The sequence below is a fragment of the Lissotriton helveticus genome, chromosome 1_2 (assembly GCF_964261635.1).
Source record: "Lissotriton helveticus chromosome 1_2, aLisHel1.1, whole genome shotgun sequence".
In the NCBI taxonomy this organism is placed as follows: domain Eukaryota; kingdom Metazoa; phylum Chordata; class Amphibia; order Caudata; family Salamandridae; genus Lissotriton; species Lissotriton helveticus.
The window spans coordinates 354,849,147-354,867,910 of NC_136058.1; the positions used below are offsets into that span (position 1 = coordinate 354,849,147).

Genomic DNA, 18,764 nt, shown 5'->3' on the forward strand with positions numbered 1-18,764 from the left:
CCCCGGTTCAAACTTATCAAATTAGGTGGACGCAGCTTCTCTCATCTGGCTCCCAAGTTATGGAATTCTCTCCCACTCTCACTCAAGACCTCATATTCCCTCTTATCATTTAGGAAATCTTTAAAAACTCTGTTTTTTTCTCACTCCCAATAAAATCCCTCTTGTACAGTCTCAGTGTCCTATTAGCGCCAGGAAACTCATGGTGACAGTGCGCTCAACAAATGCCCATTAACATAACATAACATAACTTCAACCGGGGAAGAGACCATGAAATTGATAAGAAGAATTAAGTGAAATACAGAATATGGATCAAAGGTCAGCAGCTGGATAGGGGCATTTGATCTGGCACTAAGGTCCACTCATCCGGAATGCGCTCTACACGAGTGGTGAAGATATATGGAAGATCTACGAATGCACTTACTGATACAGGAACACAAGCTCAAAATCCAACAGAGAGTCTGGAAAAAAGTATGGCTTGGTTTCTACAGTAAAACGGTTATCCTTTCCAGGAGATCCCTATGTAAAGCCCAGCGTGATTTCCAACTTTGTCCACTAAAAACTACAGCTGCCACAGTTAAACTGGCCAAAATCTCACACAAAAAACTGCATTGGAGCACCATATGGAAAGGCAAGGAAAATAATAGACAAAATCATTTAGCAATTACAGCACTCTATCCAGGCTTGCTTTTGGGCCCACATTAACCAACTAAAAAATAACAACAGGTCCAGGGAAAACGGGGTCTCTGAAGTAGCATCGGAGCAGCATATTGTCAAGCTGTATGGGGATCAGTCAGCCAACATGTCAAGTACTGGTCCGAATGAAAAAGCAGCTCAGAAACGAATTCTAGCTGGAAACCAGAGAGCTAATGAGCCCAAGATATATCATCAGGAAGATCGTATGTGCAAGCAGGGTCACTTTATGGAGGAGAGTCAATTGGACCTGGGAAGCCAAACAAGTGCCGAATTAACTTTCAGCTGGCCTATTTAAAGAGGGCCATATAAATTGGGCTACAGTGCTGTTTGTTCTCTACAATTACCTCTTTCAAAACGCAATCAGCCCTGAGGCCTGGAGAGGATCTATCTTATGCCACATATTTAAAAATGGAGATCAGACATTAGCTGCAAACTATAGATTGGTCGCTTTATTAGAGACTAGCAGCCCGCCCCGACGTTGTCCGGGTATGAAATAGATTGTGAGTAATGTGTGTATTTGGCAAGAGCAATTTATTTTAAAATCTTGCGGTAGACAACATTTTTTGTTTCATTGGAATAGGGACGGAGAAGTGTCAGCTGCAGCCCAGGTTGATGTTAGCAGGCGCGTGTAATTGGTGTAGTGATCCGCCGCCTGAGCCCGGCTACAGCCCTGGTTGATGTTAGCAGGCGTGTGTAATGTCGTTGAATGAGAGAGTTATCAGCCGCGGTTAAATACGTTTAATGAGAGAGTTCAGTGACAGCGTGTAGGAGAGGCTGCAGTAATTGTCCCCGCAGACATGCTCATTTGCGTGTTCCCCCGCTTGAGGCCCAGATGCAGGCCTGTTTGATGTTAGCAGGCGTGTGTTTCCCCGCTTGAGGCCCAGCTGCAGCCCTGGTTGATGTTATGAGGCACATGTAATTAGTGTACTGATCCGCCGCCTGAGCCCGGCTAGAGCCCTGGTTGATGGTAGCAGGCGCGTCTAATTTCGTTGAATGAGAGAGTTCAGTAATAGCGTGCAGGAGAGGCTGCAGTAATGTTACTTACCAGGCCTCCAGCTGAACGCGTTTGTCATGCCCCCAGCACACGGCCACAGCAGACGATCTTCTGATTAATGTACGACCCACATGGCATGAAGGGCAGAATGTAACATATGCCCCCAGCGTTTCTCACGCCCCCAGCATTCCCCTTGATGCGGTGCAATTACGTTCACATGGCATGAAGGTGGGATTCACACCCCCAGCGTGCCCCTTGATGCTGCACGGCAACGTAATTGGCGCTTGTATGTACGACTCACATGGCATGAAGGGCGGACACGCCCCCAGCACACGCCCACAGCCCACGATGTGATGGCCGTACCACATGCCCCCAGCGTTAGTCACGCCACCAGCCCATGCCCACAGCACAACGCAGACACGCCCACAAGGGACTATTTTGCTGGCACGGTTCTTTTACCTTTTAAATGTATATGGTGTCCTACGGTACAATTGTATGTCTTGCACTGTATGATTGTGATGAACACCACTGTTTCTTGAAAAGTTATTAAAAACAATTTTAAAAAAATGTATATGGTGGCCGTCTGCATAGACTATGTCCTTCTGCTGCAACTGCCATTTCCAGCGCTGTATTGGGTGTTGTGATTGGTGCTATGGTTACTGAGATTACCCGCCTCAAAGTTTTGGGCTCTCTCTTAATAATATTAGTATGGATTGAGGCAAAAGTCTATGCTCGAACTCTACCAGAACAACATGTAGCCTGGGCAGCTGAGGAGGGCATTCTTCTGTTTTTTCAATCAGCCTTCAGGGCAATGCGAATCTACTACAGACAACATCCAAGCACTATCAGTCCTTAGGCACCATACCCTCTAGAACAGCTTACCTCTCTTGTGCTGTTTTATGGAATATAGTCCAGCTTTTGACAGGGTGGACAGGGTCACACTTCGGAGGAAGCTTGAAGCATGGGGAATACTGTCGAAACTTTTAAGTGCAATCATTTCCCTACACACAAAGACAAGAATGGGGGTGAAAACTGGAACATCCATGGTTACACACAAAGTTGACACCCACAGTGGGCTAAACCAGGGCTGTTTTTTGGCACCCATGTTGTTCAATCTGTACATGGCTGGTCTAGGGAAGACACTGGATGCCAACAGTGTGCTTTCTCCAATACTAAGCTCCAACACTCTGCGAACAATCGAATATGCCAATGATAATGTGGTCATGGATCACACTAAATCAGGTTTGCAAAATGCTCTGGAAGCTTTGAGTACATTTAACAAGGATAACCATCCACTGGTGAACTGGGCCTAAATCAAAGTCTTGATTATAGGCAGCTATCAACTTAAGAAGACAGTGACATGGTATATGGATGGCAAGGCCATTACCACAAGACGGCATTACAAGTATTTGGGCATTTGGTTTAGTGAAAGCCATGTAGCAGTTGTCCAAATAAATGATCTTAAAAAGTAGGCGGCGGCTATTACATATGGGATTGGTCAACTAAATTTTCTACTAAGCAGCACCACAGCGGCCCCACTCTTAAAAGTAATGAAGGCAACTTTAGCACCAGCCCTCCAGTTTGCCCATTATTTCTATCCCGGAGCACTGGATGCCCTCCTTTGGGTTATTCCACTGTAGATCATATTAGAAATTATTTCAGCAACCGCAAAATGCTCGATGTTCCAGATTGAGACTGGAGTTGGGGCTAACAAATCAATCTTTTGAGGAAAAGGCATCCCTGCAGAAATATTACATCAAGTGCAGGATGGCCGCTAAGAACACCATAAAAGGCCTTCTAAGAACCATCTGCGAAAGTCCTGGTAACCCATGGTCTTGGCAGCTAAATGAAGCGATCCTGACACTCGGACTTGAAGAAGCTGCCTTTGGGGACACTGCCTTTCCATACTTTGTATGGAAGATAGCAAATAATAAACAAGCAAAAGCGGCTTCTTGGTACAAGCAGTTGATAATTCTGTGGTGGTGCAGTCTCAAAAGGAGTCCTAACATGTGGAGAAGCCTCAATCTTAATTCACAGGTCCACATACTTTTTATGAGACTGCTTGGTCTACCAATAAGGGATTTTAATCTACGCTTGGCAGGCCCGGTGTCAATAGCGCTTGCAGGTTATGCCACACAAACCAAGAAACATGGGTGCACCTGCTGTGTTGTTGCCCAGATTTAGATCAGTAAAGGGGAATCTTGCTTAATTAATTTTTTTGGGCCAAGTGAATATGTACCTGTGTACAGGCATCCTTTTTTTGCTTTAGTAATAGGTCATATGGGCTTCTGGGGAGATGTGCTAAATATGTGGACATTTTTAAATGAACATGTGATGTTACAACGCGATGATTTACATCGCTGTATGTTGCATCACACTTATTACAACGCAAGTTGTTACGACTTGAGATGGAGGGCGCTAACTTAGGAATAGTATATTTTGCTATTCCATCTCCAGCCTACATAACAGTAGGGAAGGTGTAGTATTAGTCCGATCGCACACCCACAAAGGGGATGCCACCCCCGACCCCCCCATGGGAATCCCATGACGTCAGCAGGAAGTTCTAGACTCTCGGGAACCCATTTGCTTCCTTAGCGTCGAGGAGCAAGGTAGGTTTCCTCATTCCTGGGGGGGTTTTGGGACCGCATGGAGGCATCAAATCTCTTTCCTCTCCCCTGATGTCTCTTTGCAGGGCCTTTCTGCCTCACGATCGCACACAGCGTCGCGATCGTGCGGCGGAAATGCCCTCACTAGCACCAGGGATTTAAATTTAGAGTATTTGCCGAAAAAACGGGCCAATTTGCCCCAAGGGGGGGCAGAAAATCAATTAAAAAAAGTTCGGCCGTTCTGCCCCTAAGGGGGGCAGAAAATTCCGCTAGGCACCCGAAATTATAATTGTGGCATTTTAAATGTAATGAAAGCGACCCCTTGGGCAAGGGTCACTTCCTACAGGGGGCATTTATGAGGAATATGTTTCTGCCACCCCTGGGGGCAAATTGGCCCATTTTGTCAGCCATTTTGCACCACTAGGCACCAGGGATTGATTTATGTTCAATTTCTTTAGGATGGAAGCGACCCCTTGGGCAAGGGTCGCTTCCAGGTGGGGGCCCGTACATATATTTTGATTTTCTGCACCCCCCTGGGGGCAAATTGGCCTGTTTTTTAATGCCACTAGGCACCAGGGATTGTTATGGGGGCAATTTAAAAGTAAAGGAAGCGACCCCTTGGGCAAGGGTCGCTTCCAGATGGGGGCCCATATATATAACAAGCATTTGCAATGCAACAGGTCTCGCATTTACGCGAGTTTGAGCTACTGGCATTGTAAATGACAATGCCTTATATTTATGTTTTTGTTTTTGAACCATAAACAAAACGCATTGCCATTTACAATGCCAATAGTTTGAACTCACGTAAATGCAGGACCAATTGCATTGCAAATACTTGTTCAAAGTAGGAAACCAGTCATTAAGTACACTTCCTGTGCAGTTTACACGTCTCCATAATTTGAAACGGGAAGAAAGCATGGCAGCAGAAAGAATGATGTTTTGTAACCGAGAGTTGGTCTGGACATGTGTTAATTCTATTAAAAAAACGCCTGACTAAGTTTCCTAATTGCATTAGAAACCTGGTATGAAAATGCAAGTGGAGCAAGCAGGGTTGGCTCTAACAACATGTAAACAACGCCCAAATCAAAATCTACTTTTGAGTAACTTAGAAAACACAGCAAGCTTACACACGGTGTAAACAAAAGTTAACAAAAGCAACACAATCTGGTCTTTTAATACCCAGCACCCCCATCATGTGTTCCTCACAACACACTTTGCTGCTTTCAGGCTTGCTGTGTGAAGCTGAAGGCATGTTGAAGGAGCAGGAACAAAAGAAGAAGGGAGGAGTGTGAGCGAGTAAGGAGGCAACAAATGGGACAAACCTAGTGAGTTGTAGAAAAAAAAATCACATTGTATCAGCCCAGTGCCTACCGTCATAATTATAAAGCGGGCGCCCGGTATACGGTTGACAAAGCTAATAGCTGCAAGTCGGCAGCCCAGCCAACATTTACAAACATAACAACAGCCTTGCAGTTATTGGCTTTGTCAACAGAATACCGGCGCTGTGCTGAAAGTGCAGCGTCTGTTTTGTGAAGATGAAAGGGGGCACCATGCTGAATCAAAGCACGGTGCCCGTGCACATGGAGGAAATGCCATAGTAATATTAAATAACAATAAATAAATACCGCCTTCGGGTAAAGTCCGCGCTATATAAAAATGCATAAATACATAAATAAATAAATACCGCCTTCGGGTAAAGTCCGCGCTATATAAAAATGCATAAATAACTAAATAAATAAATACCGCAAATCACCGCCGTCACTCTGCCGGCCTGCGACCAGGAAGTCAGGCAGGCCGGCGCGACAACCGGAAACAGGCAGTAGGAGGGCGGGAGCCTACCCCGCCTCCCACGGAAGAGCCGCGATTAGTTGCAGCACCGGAGCAGGCAGGAGCCTACCCTGCGCCCCGGTGCCGAAGAATGGAGGAAGAGTCCTGCTGTCGGTGAGTGGGGCTTCGCTTTGTGGCTGGCCTGCGAGGGCGGGGGGGAGGGGCATGTGTGGGCGCGCGCGTGGCGGCGGGCTGTGTATGTGTGTGAGCGTGCGTGTGTCTTGGAGTCTGTGTGTATGCGTGTGTGACTGTGGGGGAGGAGGAGGGGGTTGCCTGTCTGGGTGCCTGCGTGTCTGTGTAAGTGTAAGTGCGTGTGCGCGTGTGCGCGTGTGTGTGTGTATGCAGTGTGTGTATGTGCGCATGCGTGAGTGAGTGTTTGCGCAAGGGAATGTGGACAGGAGAGGGGCACGGCGCCGTGCGCGCTCACGAGGTCAAAACTGAGCAGCTCTGCGCTCGTGCACCCTCTCCTGTCCACATTCCCGAAAACGGGCGACATAAGGTCTTTCGCTGACGCGAGACCTAAAAACGCCACTAGGCACCAGGGACTATTTTTGTGGCATGTAAATTTGGATGGAACTGACCCCTTGCGCAAGGGTTGCCTCCAAAGTGGAGCATTTCTTCTTGATGTATGTGTGCTCCAGAGCAGGCCATTTTTTGGGCCTTTCTGGCCCACTAGGCCCTAGGGATTGTGTTTTCAAGTGTGTGGAAGCGAGCCCTTGGGCAAGGTTTGCTTCCAAAGGTGGTTATATTTGGATGTTTTTCTGCCCGCCCCCTTGGTGCCAGTCGGTCTTTTTTTGTCCTTACTGCCCCCGGGTGGAGGGGGTACAGTAAAGACAAAAAAAAGACCGACTGGCACCAAGGGGGGCGGGCAGAAAAAAACATCTAAAAATATAACCAGTGTCTTGGTGGAAAACCTCACCTAATCCCCATTGGTCTCAGCCCTATTTAAAAGCCCATTTATTCGAATGTCCATTTGGGTACCGACATTGTGTGTTATAATTTTAATTGTTTTATTGTTTGTGAAATCCAATACTAATGTATTTATTTCTCTATTTTATTCTAGTTCAAGGCTTTTGCTTTTTGGATTGTTGTTGGTTGTGGTTTTGTTACTGCTGGTTTTGGAGCTTGTGTAGTTGCATGAGCTTGGTAAGTGAACATATTTTGTACTATTTACTCTAAATTAGTTTGATTTCCCTACATGAATGTGTTTTTGTAAATGTTGCAGTAATAGCAGTTTGTTTGGCTTCTGTGTTTTGATTGTCAAAATCTTTTTTGCATTAGAGCTTGATGTGTGCTTTGTTGTCTAATGTGTAATTGTTTTTTTTTCTCTCTAGTGGGATACCGTTGCTTTTTGCTGTGTCTCTGCAGAGTAGGTGCTGGTGAGTGTAGCTATCTTTGGTAAGAGTTATATTGCTTTGGAGTGTATAGATCTTCGTCTTAAAGCCTTCCTTTGTTTACTACTTACTTTGTAGTGTTGGTTGTTGTTGACTTGGTTGTGCAGTCTCCTTTCTTAGTGAGGATAATGGCTAGCCGCAGGATTACTGCTCAGCAGGTCGTTGGTATGTTTTTTTAGTCTTCCTCTGACCTTGGTTTGGAGACTGACTCAGATTATGAGTCAGAGATAGGAGGGGAAGATCCAGGCAGTGAGTTTTCTCTTCACATGGAATCATCGGATGATGAAGCTTCTTCTAGCGCTGATGAAGTGCCTCTGTTAGAGGAGGACATTTCATGTGCCGGCAGTGCGCCAAGAGGCATCTGTGCTGCAGCCTAGGACTTCAAGGTTTCCCTTTGGTGTAGGTTGGCAAAAGGCATCTGGGCTGTAGGCTGCGGCTACAAGGCTTCATGTTGCTGTGGTGCGGCAAGAGGCATCTGGTGCTGCTAGGCTTACTGTTGGTGTAGTGCGGCAAGAAGCATCTGGGGCTGCTAGGCTTCCCATTGGTGTAGTGCGGCAAGATGCATCTGAGCTGCAGGCTGGGCCTGCAGCACTTCCCGTTGATAGTGTTGGCCTCTGGGTTGCCCCTGGCATGGTGCAGCCGGCATTGCCAGACTTTACTGGTGTCCCAGGGGATAGAGTGAATACTGAGAATTTTTTGCCGATACATTTTTTTCAGTTGTTTATAGATGATGTGTTTTTGGCAGAGATTGTTGAGTAGACTAATTTGTATGCGGAACAGTTTTTGAGGGACAACAGTGCCAGCCTTAAGCCCCATTCTAGAGCTACCCGGTGGACTCCCACAAATCTTGAAGAGATGAAGAAGGTCTTGGGATCAACTTTTTTGATGGGATTGTTAAGGAAGCCATCAATGTCTTCAGAATGGTCTACTAGTCCCTTGATGGCAACAGCTATATTTCCTGCAGTCATGAGTTGTGATTGGTATTTGCGTCAGCTTCGGATGATGCATTTTGTCGATAATGGTTTAGCGTTGCCACGAGATCGCCCTGATTGTGACCGTCTTTTTAAGATTCGGCCTGTCCTTGATCACTTTGTTGATCGTTTTTCTGAGATCTATGCTCCTGGAAAAGAAATAACAGTGGATTAACCCCTTCGGTGCTAATGACAAGGGTAACTCGTCATGGAGTTTCCATTGATTTCAATGGAAATTTACTGTAAATAATGGACATGCCTTAGCATCCAAGTGGTTAATCTTTGGTGCTGTTCAAGGGCCGCTTGGTTTTTAGGCAATACATTCCTAGTAAGAGGGCATGCTATGGAATTAAACTGTATAAGCTGTGTGACAGTCGGACGGATATGTCTCTAATTTCATGGTGTACACTGGTAAGGAGTCCAGCATTAAGCTTCCTGGTTGTCCTTCCACTTTTGGAGTGACTGAGAAAATTGTGTGGGAACTAGGTAGTGGATTATTTAACAAAGGCCACCATTTATATGTAGATAATTTCTACACTGGTGTGCAGTTGTTCAAGGAATTGGCCAAAGTGGGCACTGTTGCCTGTGGCACAATGCGCTGTAACCATAAAGGTTTCCCAAAAGAACTTGTTTGCCAAAAGCTTGTGTGGGGACAGTGCAGTGCGTTGCGATGTGAGGAGCTTCTAGCTGTGAAGTTTTCAGACAGGAGAGATGTGTACATACTGACTACCATCCATGATGAAAGCACTGCACCTGTGCCTGTTTGGGGTCAGGCTGCTGAAGTGCGCAAATCTGTGTGCATTTTAGATTATAATAGGCACATGGGTGGTGTTGACAGAGTAGATCAGAGGTTGGAACCTTATGCTGCTCTTGGTAAGGCTTACATTTGGTATAAGAAGTTGGCTATTCATCTTTTCCACTTGGCAACCTTTAATGCTTTTCTTCTGTTCCAGAATTCTTGTCCTGAGTCAAAGATGCCTTTTGTTAAGTTTCAGGAGTCTATAATAGGCAGCCTTGTTCTAGTGGAATAGGCAAGTCTTCCTACAGTTGGAGTGGTGGAGGAGGTGGCTAGACTGAAAGATCGCCACTTTCCTGAATACGTTCCTCCCACAACCTCAAAAGACTTTCCCACTAGGAGATGTAGAGTCGGTTGGCGAAGAGGTGTGCGGAGGGAGACTCGTATGTCCCGCCCCGACTGTCCTTATAAACCTGGATTGTGTGTGTCAGCTTGTTTTAAAACGTACCACACGCATAAGAATTTCTGGGAGTATCCATGAGTGGTAAAGTGAACTGCCTGGCCTGTATTGTTTAATATTTTTTATTCTGTTTCAAGGTTGGCATTAGTGCAGTGTATTTAGTTTCAGATTTTTTGTTAGCAGATTTGTATGTATTTGCAGTTGGCTTGTGTTATTTTTTGTTTAAAAAAAATCTAAATGTGATGGCAGTGTGTGCAGGCTGGTGCTTGGATGACGGTGTGCGTAGAGTGGCGCTTGGCTAGCGGTGTGGGTGGATTGGGGCTTGGCTGGTGGTGTGCGTGGACTGGCGCTTGGTTGGCCATGCGTGTGAACTGGCGCTTGGCTGGCGGTGTGCGTGGACTGGCGCTTGGCTGGCGGTGTGCGTGGACTGGAGCTTGGCTTGTGGTGTGCGTGGACTGGCACTTGGCTGGCGGTGTGCGTGGACTGGCACTTGGCTGGCGGAGTGCAAGGATTGGTGCTTGGCTGGTTGTGTGTGTGGATTGGCGCTTGGCTGAAGGTGTTGGTGCACTGGCGCTTGGCTGGCGGTGTGCGTGAGCTGGCGCTTGGCTGGCGGTGTGCGTGGAATGGCACTTGGCTGGCAGTGTGTGTGGACTGGCACCTGGCTGGCGGTGTGCATGAACTGGCGCTTGGCTGGCGGAGTTCAAGGATTGATGCTTGGCTGGTGGTGTGTGTAGATTGGTGCTTGACTGGGGGTGTGCTGGCGGTGTGCGTGCACTAGCGCTTGGCTGGCAATGTGCGTGGACTGGCACTTGGCTGGCAGTGTGCTTGGAATGGCACTTGGCTGGCGGTGTGTATGGACTGGTGCTTGGCTGGTGGTGTGCGTGGACTGGCGATTGGCTGGCGGAGTGCAAGGATTGGTGCTTGGCTGGCAGTGTGTGTGGATAGGCGCTTGACTGGCTTTGTGCCTGCACTGGTGCTTGGATGGCGGTGTGTGTGGAGTGGCGCTTGGCTGGCGGTGTGAGAGTAGTTACTTTCTCTTGGTGACTACACACACTGCTAGCTGAGCGCCACTCCACGCAGTCCATCACTTCGTGTAGTTGCTGTGTCAGGAATGTGGGCGTGTGAAAGTGATGGGCCATTGAATGGCGCTGTCTGCTGGTGTGAGTGTTCTAATGTGATGGGCCCGCGACTGGCGGTGTGAATGTCACACGTATGAAAGGTGTATGAATGGCCTGTAAAGAGGTTGGTGCTTTGACATGGCTTTACAGCTCACGAGCTGTGAGTCAAGGGTTCAGTTTCTCGTCCTTTGAATTATTAACAGTGCATTTCATTTTTGTGAAATGGCTTGCTAATATAATTGTATATACTGAATCATCACTCACGCTCGTGCCAAATCCAACCAGTATGTGTGTGTGCTTGAGGATTAGATGGCTGAGCAGTAATATTTGTCTTTTTTCTCTTTCTGAAGCAGGGTGTACCTTGTCCCTTTTTGTGAATGTTGTAATGTGTTGGTTTTGTGCCTGGTGGTCTTGTGTGTATCAGGTATGAAAGGTGTGTGAATGGCCTGTAAAGAGGTTGGTGCCTTGTCGTGGCTTTACAGCTCACGAGTTGCGAGTCAGTGGTTCGGTTTTAATGCATTTAATTATTGACAGTGCATTTCATTTTTGTGAAATCTCTTGTTATTAAAATTTTATGTACTGAACCATCACTCGCCCTCATGCCAAATGCAATCAGTATGTGTGTGTGTGTTTGTAGAATAGATAGCTGTGCTAGAATGTTTGTCTTTTGAGTCTCTCTGTCAAGGTGTACATTCCATCAAAGAATAATCTACTAAATGTAGATATTATTGTTAACCCATGGGAGTACATGGTGATGTCTCTTTTGTGAATTCCAACTTATTTTATCTACAAAGTCCTGCAAACTTAAAATGTCTGTCACAATTTCCATGTAATATAGTGCCAAAAATCTCACGCTGCAGAAATGAACACATGATTATGTTAAAACAATTTGGTTTTGCAAGGGAGGTCACCTGAAATTTTGGTCTCGTGCTTGATGGCCATCTAGGGAAACCTACCAAACCCACACACTTCTGAAAAGTAGACACCTGGGGGCTTTCAAGGAGGTATGGCTTGCATGGATTCCCCAACGTTCCCTTACCCAGAATCCCCTGCAAACCTCAAATTTAGCCATCTGTTTTTCACACATTTTCGTGTGGGAAAGTGTGGCATCAGCGGGCTCATACAAATTTCCTTCCACCCAGCGATCCCCCAGCTCTCCCGGTAAAAATGGTGCCTCACTTGTGTGGGAGGCGCAAGTGCCCGCGACAGGCAAGGGCCCAAAACGTAGTGAGGCGACATCAAAATTGCCTATCTCAAAACCACCTGCTTTTGCAAGGAGGTCACCTGGGTTTTTTTCCCCGTACTCGACGTCCATCTAGGGAAACCTACCAAACCCACACATTTATGAAAAGTAGATACCCGGGGGCTTCCAAGGAGGTATGGCTTATGTGGATCCCCCAACGTCCCCTTACCCAGAATCCCTTACAAACCTCAATTTTAGCTGAAAAAATCCGTTTTTCATACATTTTTGTGTGAGAAAGTGTGCCATCACCAGGCTCACACAAATTTCCTACCACCCAGCGTTCGCCTAGGTCTCCCGATAAAAATAATGCCTCACTTGTGTGGGAGGCGCAAGTACCCGTGACAGGCAAGGGCCCAAAATGTAGTGAGGCGACATTAAAATTGCCATTCTCAAAACCACCTGCTTTTGCAAGGGGGTCACCTGGGTTTTTGGCCCCGTGCTCGACGGCCATGTAGGTAAACCTACCAAACCCACACATTTCTGAGAAGTAGACACCCGGGGGCTTCCAAGGAGGTATGGCTTGTGTGGCTCCCCAAATGTCCCCTTAACCAGTTTCTCTAGTTGAGAAAATGTGCTGTAATTTGTCTATTTTAAGCTAACATTGTTATGGTTTTAAGTAGGTAAATAATAAACTTATATCAAGAAGTGTCCCAAATTCAGCAGCTCTTATCCATTAAATATTAGCTTTAAATATATAACAAAAATCCAGTCCAGCATTGCACCCTCAAGATCAGAGCACCGAGAGACCACAGCAGATTCCGATACATGAATTAACTGACATTTCTGGACGTAGGACAACATTTGTATTGACTATATTGCAGTTCCACAAGCATAAATGTTGACATATTCCCACTTATGCTAACTGTTTTGAATAATGTTAAAGCTTTCAAACATAGTGTGTCCAGAGATGTATCCACAGTGACACAGCCACCTACACTGGTTTGGTTACGATTGCATACTTTCGTAAAGTCGTTTGGCTAATATTTGTTTTTTCATGTTGGTGGGTCCTGGTTCAGTATCAGTGTTGATACACACACACATTGTTTTCAGAGCTTTACATATTTGTGGACATGAAATATGTTCTATTAGCATATTTGTTCCTTTTGCGTAGTTATTCATCTTGACTTTCTCACTACATAGTGTGTCCACAACTTGCAATACAGGGACACACACATTGTATTCACATCTCATTGCTTCACATGATGCAATCTGAAAATCCTCCACCACCCTTTCTGGAATCCCCTGGTCAACCACACTTTGCATGGAAATAATAGTTACACTTTTCAAATGTATCTGGGCAGTATAACAGCTTCAGGTTTTAGGCCCAAAAGGAAATGGTTTCATTATCATGTTCTCTAGGATTTGAAGGGAGTGAGGGGCATATTATCTAGGAAGTGGTGGTGAGAGGTGTTAGCCTCCTTGGCTTAATGCCTCTCATCGCCACTTCAGAAGCGCCAGGCTGCAACATATGTGTGCTGCTTCATGCAGACCACATGTAAGTTACAAAAGGTGTATTGCTTTTCCATGTGTGCCCACAAGGCAGCACACATTGAAAAAGCAAAAAATGAGGAGAAATTAAGCATTTCTCCTTGTTTCGCCACCATAAGACCAGGATTTTCATGGTCCTAAATTTGGCGCTGCCACCTATTATCGCCTCTCTTGATAATAGGTGGCAGCATCAAAGTTAATGGGTGTTGCGGTGGAATGCTCACCGCAGCACCCACTACACACCCCTTTCACGCTAATTTTAGCGTGAAAGGGGTCCTATTACCAAGGCAGTGTTAAGCCACTTATTGTGGCTTTTAGCCACGTTATGTGGTTTAACGCTGCCTTGGTAAGTGGCGCTGACCCACCGCCACCACAACGTCACACAAAGTATGGTGGGGGGCTGATTTTGTGGATTGGGACCTGCGTGTACTATACGAAATTTGTCTTGCTTTAATTATTTCGAAGCACACGCAGGTCTCCATGAATGAAATCAGCCCCCACCGCAGTGAAATCAGACCCCAGCTCAGCAGCATTCCAAAACGCCTGGTAGACAGTCCGGCCCTGTTGATACAGGAGCTGCGATACGTGTGTTACAGGCATATCTTGAGATAGCAATACGTTTTCTGGCGGACCAGCGCATGTTTCTTCTAAGTCATACCTGCTCATGCATTTATAAGGAAAATACCTAATATGTGAATTGCAAAGTACTATACACTGTACACCAGAGGGCATTTGTCTAGAAAGTAAAGCTAAGGGCATACTATTACAGACATTTCAAGAATATTCCACATCTCTGGCTCCTATTGGACTGCAAAAAAGTGTTCCCTCACATGTATGGACCCAACACCCTAATGATGTAGGTGACGTCTTTGATTTCCCTCCAGTCCAGATAAAGGTATGTCAAGGAGCACAACTACTTAGGATACTTCAATACAAAATATCTAATGAAGGTGAGGTATATATAATACCTATTATAATAGATCTCCTACAGAAAGGGATATAGAAGGAAATACAGGATAGCTCTTGTAACACCCTGAGTCTTCATGTATATAAACCTCTTAGAGCTCGAATTGGGCCCCTAACTTTTTTTTTTTGTTCATGGTTTATGATGGGTGAACAAGACTCTTGTTCCTTCTTTCCCTGGGGTAACACTTACAGCTACTATATTGACCAAAATCCCCATCACAGCAACATATTTCAATCTTCTTGATGTGAGTCCTGCGTTTTTCACTATACCCTTGCATCCCGATAGCCAATACCTATTTTCATTCCTATTTCACAATAAAAGATACACATGGAGTTGATTAGCACAAGGGTCCACAGAAAGGCCCTCCATTCTTAGTCAAGCTTTAAAGGGTTATCTAGATTATTGAACAGTTGTACAGTATCTAGACAATATACTCTTAGCATTCCAGACTAGGGTGGCATGAAGGATTAAGACCATGACCCTTCTCTGTCATGTGGCTGCAAAAGGTTATAAGGTGTCTCCAAAGAAGCTGCAATACTCTTCTCACAGTGTGACTTGCTTGGGATAGGCACCATTTTCATCATTGGATTCCTAATTTTTCTTTGATAGCTCATCCAGGCAGAAGGGAGCCCCCAGTATAAGTCAAAGCAATACTGGTATACTGTTCTGGACACAACACTGTGCTTATATACAACTGCATGATACTTACAGATGTATACTTATAATTTTAACTTGTATCGTTCTCTGCTAAGCACACCGTATACGGTAAATGTAAAGCAACAAATACATCTACGCATACCACATATGGGTAATGTATAATGTGCTAAGTTTGGAAATGTGGGATGTTATTATTTATGAAAAAATGTAATTGAAAAGTTAGCATTGCCAATGCTACCTGGTCTGCCAGGGCAAACCTGTGCTTGTATTTTTTTGTTGTATTTTTTGCTCATCTATGTAATAGGCAGTAAAACTTTAAAAGTAACCAGAAACTAAAAAGGGTACTTATCAAAAGTCGAGAGTATAGCATAGGATGATGAAGAAGGCTTGGTCCTCATAAAACCTGATTAAAGTATTTAAAAAAATGCAATTTTCTTACCTAATGTGCACGTACACAATAAACAACCACAGCATCCTGAAAAGCACAAAATGAAAACTTATGAGCAAACATTTGCAAAATACTTTGTTTTCACCGATCAACCCCATCAATAATGTTAAAATGATATGCTTTTCTGTGATCATGTCACAATGACAGGTGACACTTGATGTTATTCGTTCATTGAATGACGTGTGATGCATTAGTATACTAGTGGATGTTATAATAACCCATTGCAGATACATTGGAGTGAAACACAAATTATACACAAACAAAGAAGATTGGCCCTCCTCCTTTTAATTGTTTGACAAAATAAGGTTCCAAGGAACATTTTTTTTCATAAGGATTTGAAAGTCTTTTGTTTCACGGAAGCTGGCAGATTACCCAAAGGGGCAGTGGTGCAGTGCCCTGCCACCTGCAAGCCCCATAGTACTGTCCCTGCTCACACTGAAAGGTAGGCTGTCATGATTTGCCCTACGACTCCACAACCCCAGAGCCGCAGAGTCGGATTTCAAACACCTCGGTTAAAGGAATCACTTGAATACACCAATATGAAATTTAAAAAAAACTGTTTGACTGCGCTCCAAACACAACCCACTGAGTAGGACAGTTTAAGAAGTGTTTTCTGGAGAATATCAGTCCCACTAGATGAGTTCAGGAACACAGTGGATTTCCAAATCCTCTTAAGTAAATGAAAAACACATTTAAAATAGCACAAAGAAACAGAGCATAAAAACCTAAAAATATTTATTTCTAAAACTGAAAAATAGTGCATAAAATATGAATGTCAGTTAACCACACAGAATTAAAAAGATCATGCTGCAATGCATTACCATGGTTAGCAAGTTTGTAGCAGCTTCACACTTTATCACTACTTCAAGGCGCTATGCTGAATTTTTGCAGCAGCAGAAAACAGTAAGCCTATAAAACAAGTTTCCTTAGATGGATTACACAACATACCTTCTCCCTTTCAAATTACCTCTAGCTTGATAGTTCTGTTGTGAGGCCCTTCAATAAATGGTCTGAAAGCTGGGTTTGTATAGCATATGATCCCTGTTTTTATCTCATTATTACAGAAGTAGTATGTAGCCACTGAAGCTCTAGCAACACGAAACAAACGTGGCAATAAATGCATCAACTCGAATAGCTTTTTTTTTTCTTCAAAGCTTTATTTCGACAGCTTGTCATAAAAGCATTAAACACCCTATCTTTACATCAATAAATACTAAGCTTAAAATACAATCAAATATTAAAAATCGCATTAAACTAATCGTGCTGTCGCTTCATGTTTAGGAAGAAAAACATTAATACTAAAAAAAAGAAAAAAAAACTTTACATCCATAGTTCAGAATTGATTGACATGGGGCACATCAGATCACATTACATTGACTGCAACTCCGCAAACTAAAGTGCGAGTGCGTATAATCCACGCCCACCCTAAAAATTTTGCTACTGCAATCGCTAAATGAGGGGTACAGTCTGTTTCCAATATTCTGAGCGCCACAAGGCACCTGTGTGTCCCTAAATTCTGGCACGCTGGTTTTAGCCACCTTTTTCTTGGGCAGTCGACTAGAGGGCAAACAAACAAAAAGTGTGAGACATCCTCAACTGTGACTTTGCAATGGTGCCATTTATTGTCCTTGTTCGGCAACCACTTTTGTGTAAAAGCATTAAGGGGCAGAGTTCCAGTTCTAAGTTGAAAATACAGTTTTCTGTCCATGGGTCTTGTAATGAGGTCCCAGTATGCTTCACAGGATGGAGCAGATTTGATCTCCAGGAATCGGCAGGTTAGCTTGGAGTTTGGTTTGGAGCAAAAAACAGATAGTCCGATCATATCCCAGTACATTTTTTTCAGGATCTCCTTAGATGGAAAAGCAGTTGTATCAGTGTTGGCCCAGAGATGATCAAGATGGAGTTTTGCTAACAGGCTCCGGATTTCTTTGAGCCATACAATTGTGTGAAATCGGTCCGACTTGATGATATCCATAAGTGCAGAGGCGTAATGGCCTAGCTCCGGCGTAGACATAATCCGTCTCCAGAATAGTAATGGGCGCAGCCGAGCCAGGTCCTCAATCTTTTTCCTACCCAGATCAAACAATAGGGGAACAATTGGTGTACTCTGCGGGACGCCAACCAAGCGCCGCAGGAACTTGTTCTCGGCTAAGGACAACTCCCTTAGATTAGCAAAACCCCACAATTCTGAGCCATATAGGCAAGCACCTAACACCTTCATGCTATAAATCTCTAGAGCTGGAGATATAGGTTTGGTTAATGAAGTTTTATGTTTTAGTGCTACAACTCCTGCTAGTTGGTGAAACTTTAGGACTGCAGTGTCTATATGGGTCTTCCATTTCATGTTGCCCTGCAGGGAGATGCCTAAATATGTGAAAGCGTCAACCTGTTCTAAAGCGGTCCCATTGAAGGTGATTGTGCCCGTAAATGCTTTAGCTGAGTTCATGCAAATAAACTTAGTCTTGGAAGTGTTTAGCTCTAAGCCCCGAATCTGGCAGAAATCCCCAAATGCATTAATTGCCTTCTGGAGGCCACTAGGGGTTCGCGAAACCAACAGCGTATCATCAGCAAACATAAGTACAGGCACACAAACCCCATCTAATATTGGAGCATCAGTAGGGGATTTCCTTAAATAGTCCACTATGCCATTAATGTATGTAAGACCTGATCGATGGAGCTTGTTAGTGGGCGGAAACCAGCCTGAAAAGGAGACAAAATGTCCTTCTCAGTTATCCATGCTTGTAATTTATTTTGCACTAAACGGTCCATCAGCTTTTGAGCAGAATCAATAAGACTGATGGGTCTGTAATTGCTGGGTAGTGCCTTATCACCTTTTTTAAAAACTGGGATAATTTCCGCTCCCTTCCAGGAATTTGGTATTGCAGCACCCTGGGCAACCGAATTGGCTAGCCAAACAAAGTATTGGCACCATGATTCCCGGTCGCTTAAAAATACATCGGCCGGAATTCCGTCCATACCTGGCGCTCTCCCCCCGGTCACCCCGTCTAATGCTATTTTCATATCACCTAAGGTAAACAATTCCCCTTTAAAAAAGACCGTGGGGGGTGGTGCATAATGGCATAGGTTTAGTTTGCATGCGTACTGTGGCTTAAAAAAGTCTACCCATAGATTCTTTGGGACATTATTTTGGGGGCGCTCTGC

The 18,764-nt window shown here is 44.7% G+C and overlaps 1 protein-coding gene across 1 annotated transcript in view; it reads right to left on the reverse strand.

Moving 5' to 3' along the window:
- The window catches only part of LOC144807914 (uncharacterized), a 235,256-nt gene that overhangs the window by 45,352 nt on the left and 171,140 nt on the right, over positions 1 to 18,764 (reverse strand). Inside the window, exon 9 of the mRNA XM_078673505.1 lies at positions 15,594 to 15,629. Within this exon, the coding sequence (XP_078529631.1) occupies positions 15,594 to 15,629 (36 nt within the window). The remainder of the gene's footprint in view (positions 1 to 15,593; positions 15,630 to 18,764) is intronic.